Raw genomic sequence first — 7,397 nt, 5'->3', positions numbered from 1 at the left:
TGTCACCCAGGAGAGGGCACGCCCAGGGGGTACGCTCATGGAATTCTGTCAACTGAATGAATGGCCATCCTCAGCCTCATTCAGGAACCTCAGACAGAATGGGGTTGGGGGGGGTCTCTCCCCAGAGGAGGCATTCCCAACTCCAGACCCCTGCATGATCCCCCCCCACCGCCGAGCCCCCACAGACAGAGACAAGGGCAAGGGCCTAGGCCCCAGCTTAGAAAAATAGGACTTTCTTGTTGTGCCCCGGTGCCCCCGACACCCTCCCCATCAGAGTTTTAAAAACCGTGAGCAATTTGGTGAGTCTGAGGCCAGGTCCCACGGGGTGCCTGGCTCCTCCCACCCTTGGGGCCAGAAGGGCCATAGAGGTGGGCGTGAGGCTAGGGTCCCGTGGGTTCGTGGCTGGGCTTCCAGGGCTCACAGTCCAGCTGGACCACGGTGTGGGCCCTGGGCGCGGCGGGCTCAGGGGCGGGTGGGGCCGGTGTGGGGCCCAGGGCGCCGTTGGTCTGCGAACAAACGCTGCTGACGGGTGCAGGCGCCTTGGCTTTGCCCGGGGGCTGGCCGCCGTGCACCTTGTAGCGCATAAGCAGCACGAAGATGAAGACCAGTACCGAGGCCACGATGACTCCACCGAGGGCGATGATCATGGTGCCGCCCAGGAAGGGTGCGTGCGGGGACCCGCACGGCCGCAGCGCAGGCTCAGTGGAGAAGCGGGCGCAGCCCACGGGCCGCGTGGCGGTCAACCCCGTGGCGCTGTCCTCGTACACCGCCAGCACGCACAGATCGTAGGTGCGGCCCGACGCCAGGTCCGATAACAAGAAGGAGCGGCTGTCGGCGGGAATCATCCTGGAGGGACAGGCAGGTGGGGGTCAGGTCTCTGTTCTGGCTGCCCAGCACCCGCCCTGCACTGTGTGGCAACCCCTCCTGTCTGGCCCATTCCCTCCAGCCCCCTGTTAGCCCAAGTTCCTTCCCATCACGACTCCAATTCCCTTCAGTCTAATACCCAGTCAGCCTCCTGACTGATAACCCACGGGTCCTCTTAGGTTCCTGGCGCTTGCCGCTCAAATCCCTGTTTAATCTCCCTCTAGCCACAGTGCCCAGATTCTCTCTGGGGACGCTGCCCACTGCTCCTCTGCTCTGTGGGTTCAGGGCAACCTCCCTGCCCAGCTTCCCTACGGTGCAACTTTCCCTACAATCCCAGCTCTCTGTCTCCCTCTAGACCCTTGCTCAACTTTCCAGGTTTCCCCAAATTCCTCTGGTCAGCCTCGCCTCCATGTGGGGCCTGATTTCCCTTTTCAAGCTGCCCCACGTTGCTCCAGCATCCAGCTAGAATTCTCTCATCTAACCACCCGATTCCCGCACACTGCTGATGCCTGCCTTCTAACCTGCCAATGAATGTCCCCTAGCCCCACTGCCTTATCATTATTGTTTGTATACCCTTTCAGTGAGCCGTCTCTGTTCTCATGAAACTGACGTACTTCAGCCATCACAGCTTTCTTTTTCTCCCTGTTGCCTTATTTCTTCCAGCTCTGGCTCTCAATTCCCTTTTTATCTCTGTTGTCTGGTTTTTATCCTTACCTTTCCCATTTCCTTTTATCCCTAGCACCCAGTTCCACTTTCCTTCCTTTCGACGCAGAGCACCCGTTGGGGATTTAACTTGTTTTACAATCTGTCTTATTCCTAAACTGCTTTAATGAGGGAGTTACAGGTGATTGTCTCTGAGAGGGTGACTATCTAAGAGAGCATTTGTCTCACCCCCTGCCAGGCAAGGTGGACAGGATTTGTGGGATTTCTAGGTGTGGGCCCTCCATGGGCCGACTCCCTCCACTCTCCCCCCGCAGGCAGTAAGGCCATCCAAGAGAGGGAACAGAATAAGCTCGCTAGATGTCCAGGGCTGTAAAGGAAATCAGATGACGACCTCTTGAGATGTGGGCCCCTGGGGAAGGAAAGGGGACCCAGGTCCTGGGTTTATAACATGCACACCCCAGGCATTGGGAGGCTGGGTCTTTGCAGCCAGGCCTCAGGGACCGCACCCTTTGCCCAGCCTGGCAGTGAGAAGAGGGAACCACCCACAGCCAGCCATGCAAGGGTAGAAGGGTGAGAAGTGCTAGAGCCAACTGGGTTAGAGCAACCACTCCTGACCACATGGGGCCGGCCACAGCAGATGTTCCAAATGCTCTCCAGCTCCGGGGCAGGAGATGTCCTGATCCAGCTACGCATAAGCCCCCAAGTTTCTTCTATTGCTTGCCACAATTCCACGGAGAAGGGAGTCCCCAACGCTGGGCAAATTGAATGTGCCCTTTCACCTAGCAGGTGGAGCATGAACTAGGTTGAATTTGATTTAGAAAATAAAAAATGAAGATGTCACCGTATTGGAACTCTAACATCTGGAGCAGTTCATACTGCACAGACCCAAACCCTGATCTCTGTTCTGCCGCCTCCCTCATTTTGTTTTCCATATGAACTCTGTACTTTCTCATTTGATCTCCTTTTCTTCTTATAACTTGGCTTTTATCTAGTCCTGTCCTCTGGAAACACCCAGTTCCTCTTTACCTTTTTATTCAATTTGTTTGTACCTCTCCAACCTTGTCCCCCTCTGCACAATTAACTTTCTGTTCTTCTGGCCTGATTACTTTTTACTCTTGCTGCCTGATTTCTTTTTTGTATCTGTTACCATTGACTTTTGCTGCCTTGTTTCTTTTTATCTTTTTATCTGCCTTCTTTTTATGCCAGATTTCTTTTACCTTCTCTGCCTGATTTCTTTTACTTCGATGTCTGATTTCCTTTGTAATCATTTCAGCCTCATTTCTCAGCTGTGTTGCAGCCTGGGGTGTCAACAGATGTATCTCCAACCCTCCCCCCACCTCCTTCTGCCACCCACGCTGCCCACTGCCGAGCTGTGCACCTGTAGACGAGGATGTCGTCCGCTGAGCTGTTGTACTGGATCTGGTACATGCGGATGCCTGGGATGGGCCGCTGGTCTGGCCACTGGACAAGAGCGGCTGTGGCCCCATGCTCAGTCACCTGGACCCCGCGGTCGGTAGGGGGCCCAGGGTCAGCTGCCTTGGCAGAGGCAGAGGCGGCAGAGGGCGGGGTGAGGGCATCAGGATCCCCGTCCCGCGGGGGGTCACAGCTGGTGCTGTTGGCTAGCTGGGGAGGTGGTGGGGGACCCACGGTCAGCTCGACAGCAGCGGTGGCTTCGCCGGCCGCATTCGCCGCAATGCAAGTGAAAGTACCCCCGTCGCCCGGCTCGGTGACCAGTAGCTCCAACGTCCCATTAGGGAAGGCACGGGCACGGCTCGAGTTGCCCACCAGCCGGCCCTGGGGTGACACCCAGCGAACGTGGGGCTCGGGGTCCCCCACTGCCCGGCAGCGCAGAGCAGCTGGTCGGCCCGCAGGCACCGCCAGGGGTGGCGAGCGGTGAGTCACCACGGGGGGCTCACACACGAATTCCTCCTCACCCACAGCCCAGAAGTAGCGGCCACCCAGTGCAGGTGGGGAGGCGCAGGCCTCCAGGTCGTCCTCCCGGGCCAGGCGCCGCAGCCACACCAGCTCGCAGTTGCAGTGCAGCGGGTTTCCGCCAAAGGCCAGCACCAGGGCGGAGGCGGGGGAGCCGCGGGGCCTGGCGAGCAGCGGCAGGCGGGAGAAAAGCGGGTCAGGTGGGATGGTGGTCAGGCGATTGGAGGTCATGTCTAGCCGCGCCAGCTTGTGCAGGCGGGAGAAGGCGCCGGCGGGCACAGACGCCAGCAGGTTGTGGTCAAGGCCCAACGTGTTGACGTTGCCCAGGCGACCCAAGGCCTCCCAGGGCAGCTGCTCCAGGTTGTTGTAGGAGAGGTCGAGGTCCTCGAGTGTCTCGGCGCAGTCATCCAGGGCACCGGCCGCCAGGGCCGCCAGCTGGTTGTTGCTGAGGATGAGATGGCGCAAATTGACCAGGCCGCGCAGCTGACCCTCGCCCAGCGAGGTCAGCCGGTTTCCGTCCAGGTGCAGGGCCCGCAGGGCACGCAGGTCCGCGAAGGCACCCACGGCCACATGGCGGATGGTGTTCCGCGACAAGCTCAGATGCAGCAGGCCGGTCATGTTGGCCAGGTCACGGCGGCGCACGGCTGCAATGAAGTTGTCCGCCAGGCGCAGCTCGGCGGCCCGGCGGTCCAGCGAGGGGGGCACGAACAGAAGGCCTGCCCCCGGGCACAGCACACTGAGGGGCAAGGACTGTGTCTGGCAGCGGCAGCGGCGGGGACACGGGCTGGGTGTGGCTGGCTGCGATGGAGACGAGGCAGGGGCCAGCGGCAGCAGGCAGAGGAGCAGTGGGAGGACGGCCATTGCGGGCAGGGGTGGCCTGCAGGGGAGAAGGGAGGCATTAGGGCAGACTGAGACCAGAAGAGGGGTGCCAGAGGCCATTGGGGTGGTTCAAGACCCTAGAGAAGGTCACAGTGGGCTGGAAACCAAACAGTTGGGTCAAAGAGGGTCAGGCAGAGGAGCAGGAGTGGTCAGACCCATCAAAAGCCAAAGGAGATGGTCAAAGACTCAGAGGAACATGTCATGGATGGTCAGAGGGAGCAGACACGAACAAAGACAGTCAGAGGAAGGAGAGGTAATTAGAGATGGTCAGAGACAGAGAATGAGAGGGTTGATCAGAGTGGATAGAAGGGAAGCCAGAGGGCTTGAAATGTGGTCAAAGACATGGTCAAAGACAGCCAGAGAGAAGAGGCGGTCAAGGTGGTGGGAATGACTAGAAGTAGTCAAACATGACCAGAGAAGTGAGGTGGTTAGAGATGGCCAAGAAGAGCAGAGGTGGACAAAGGAGGGGACATGGTCAGGGTGCTCAGATCTAAGAGACATGGTCAAAAAGATGGTCAGAAATGGTCAAGAGCCAGAGAGGCAGTCAGGTAGAGGAGGAATGGGCAGACATGTCAGAGACAGCTGGAGATGAGGACAGCTGGTAGGATGGTGGGTTCGAGGAGAGGTCATCAGAGAGAGGAAAGGCAGACAGAGATACTAGAGATGATGGTGCTCTAGAGAGACAGAGAGAGGAGAGGTGGTCAGTAAGGGTCGCAGAGTGGCTGTTGGGACAGGCAGTGGGAAGAGGGCGAGAGCAATGGCAAAGGATGGTCAGAGACAGGCCAAGGCTCAGAGTCAGGGATAGGCAAGAGCACGAGAGCAAGTGAAAGATGATTAGAGAGAAGCATGGTGGACAGAGATGCCAAAGGTGGTCAGTGAGTGAAGAAGCAGACAGAGGTGGCCTGAGACAGCAGCGGTGGATGGAAGTGTTGAAGATGAACAGGGAGGAGTGGGGAACAGGGATGGTCAGTGAGAGGAGCGCTGGCCAGGACAGGCATCTGAAGATGGTCAGATGAGACAGATGGTGGGAAGAAATTGGAGAACAGAGTGCGAGATCAGAGACCTGGAGGTGCCATAAACTGGGGAAGAGGAGGTCAGAGAGGGCCAGTGCTGGTCAAATCAATATCCAGAGAGTATATGAGGCCCAGCAGGAGATGGGGGCAAACCCTTGGAGGAGGGGGGATGGGATATCTGTTTCCTGGGGAAACCCCAAGGGTTCCCAGGGGAACCTAGTCCTCACTTCCCTCTACCCTCAGCCACAAAGTTCCTCCCAAGTCCCTCCCCATCAGCAAGCCCTGCACCCCCCACCCCCGGCCCCAGTAGCCTTACCTGAGCTGGAAGCCACCCCAGGGAGCAGGTCCTCAGGCTCCAAGGGGTCAGGAGTCAGGGCTCTGGTGGGGGGAACTGGTCATGCCTTCTCTGTTCCCAAGGCCTCTGTAGAGGGACTGTGTTGTGTCTCAGCCCAGATCTGTGGCCATGGAGTCTCTAGACCTTGATACTTGGGGTCCTAGATCTCTAAATATATGGCCTCTAGGGACCAATTTTAGAGACCCAGGCTCCAGTTCGGGTTGGTCAGAGCCAGTGACTCCTAGCTCTGGTTTTGGGATGCTAAACAGCCAAACGGAGAGTTTAGGTATGAGTCTCAAGCCCAGTCCTGGGATCCAATACTGGGGTGCCGGGTTCAGAACTGGGGTGCCAAATCAAGATTTGGAGGTCTCTAGCCCTCAATTTCAGCATTCGGGTTTGCAGCAAGGACTTCAGGCTCTAGCACAGGCTTAGTTAGGCCCCTTGGAATGCCAGGGTTCAGATCTCGGAATTTGAGGCCTAAATCTCAAGGTTTGGGTCCCAAATAGGGGGTTCCAGAGTATAGATATGGGGATCTGGTCCCAGATTTCAAGGTCCCAGGCACAGCATTCAGAGTTCAGTTCCAGATTTGGGGCTTTAGATGAGAAATCTTGAGGTTCAGTTTCCAAATTTGGAGGTTCATATTCCAAGTCTTGGGGTTCCAAGTCTGGTGTTGAGATTCCAGCCCCAGATAGTAGGTGGTCAGGCGCCAGGTCTTGGGGTCCCAGCCCCAGATCAAGGTCTCAGGCTCAGGTTTCCAGATCTCTGGATCCAATCTCGGGGTGCAGGCGACTGATGTCGGGGTGCTGGCCCTGGGTTTGGGGCGGCTTCGTCCCAGCTTGCTTCCCTGGCCGCGGTGGGGACTGGCCCGGAGGGAGGGAAGCGAATGCGGTGGGGGGGTGGTGGCAAGGCAGCCCCTGGGGCCGGGGTGGGGCGAGGCCTGGGCGAGGACGGACGGACAGACGGGGACACGCGGGGTGGAGACACCGCAGCGCAGGTTGGGGCGCAGGGGGGAGGGGCCGCGCTCAGAGACCCCTCCCCCGCCGGGGCCGGGGCGGGGGCCGGGCGGGGGCCGGGCAGGCGGGCCGGGTCCGGGCGCTCCCGCGGCCTCCTCGCCGGGAACCCAGGGCCTCGCGCGCGCCCGAGCTTAAAGGCGCAGGCTCCGCGCGTGCCCGTGCTTAAAGGTGTAGGCAGCCCCATCTCTCAAAGGCGCGCGTCCGGGCCCCATCTCCAATGGAGTCGCCCTGGCGTTCCTTGGGAGCGAGAAAAAAAAAAAAAAAAAAAAAAAAATCCTTGGATACGGAGGGACCCAGAGAGAGATCCAGAGACTGAGACAAAGAGACACACAGATTGAGAGAGAGACAAAAGATGGGCAGGTTTAGACCCAGAGACAGGAGTAGAATGAGAGAGGCAGAGAGACAGAGAGATAGACACACGTATTCAAGGATGGAAATACACAGAGACAGTGGGAGAGCCGGAGAGAAATAGACAAGGACAAGACAGAGACAGACAAAGACAGAGACACAGAAAAAGTCAAAGAGACAGACACGGGTGGGCCGGGGGGTGGGGGTGCAGAGACTGAACAGGGTGTGTTTCCAGTTCTTATTCACAGCTTGAATATGGCCTTCCATCCCAGAGCCTCGGGCCCCCAAGCCTGTCTCCTGCACCACCTCCCTGGGATGTCCTTCCCTAGGCGGGGTTTCCTTACTTGGACC

The 7,397-nt window shown here is 58.4% G+C and overlaps 1 protein-coding gene across 1 annotated transcript; it reads right to left on the bottom strand.

Annotated features, from left to right (window-relative positions):
• Window positions 1-217: 217 nt before the first annotated feature.
• LOC111161477 (leucine rich repeat and fibronectin type III domain containing 3) lies at window positions 218-6,576 on the bottom strand. Its single transcript, XM_022525165.1, has 3 exons — window positions 5,668-6,576; window positions 2,906-4,336; window positions 218-846 (listed from the first exon to the last, which is right to left on the bottom strand). The coding sequence occupies exons 2-3, from the start codon at window positions 4,318-4,320 to the stop codon at window positions 381-383; spliced, it is 1,881 nt and encodes a 626-aa protein (XP_022380873.1). The 5' UTR covers window positions 4,321-4,336; window positions 5,668-6,576; the 3' UTR covers window positions 218-380.
• Window positions 6,577-7,397: the final 821 nt, after the last annotated feature.

This window comes from Enhydra lutris, unplaced genomic scaffold (assembly GCF_002288905.1).
Source record: "Enhydra lutris kenyoni isolate GAN:26980312 unplaced genomic scaffold, ASM228890v2 scaffoldscaffold85, whole genome shotgun sequence".
Classification (NCBI taxonomy): domain Eukaryota; kingdom Metazoa; phylum Chordata; class Mammalia; order Carnivora; family Mustelidae; genus Enhydra; species Enhydra lutris.
The sequence above is the reverse complement of the archived record's forward strand: the minus strand, read 5'-3'. Positions and strand labels throughout refer to the sequence as shown.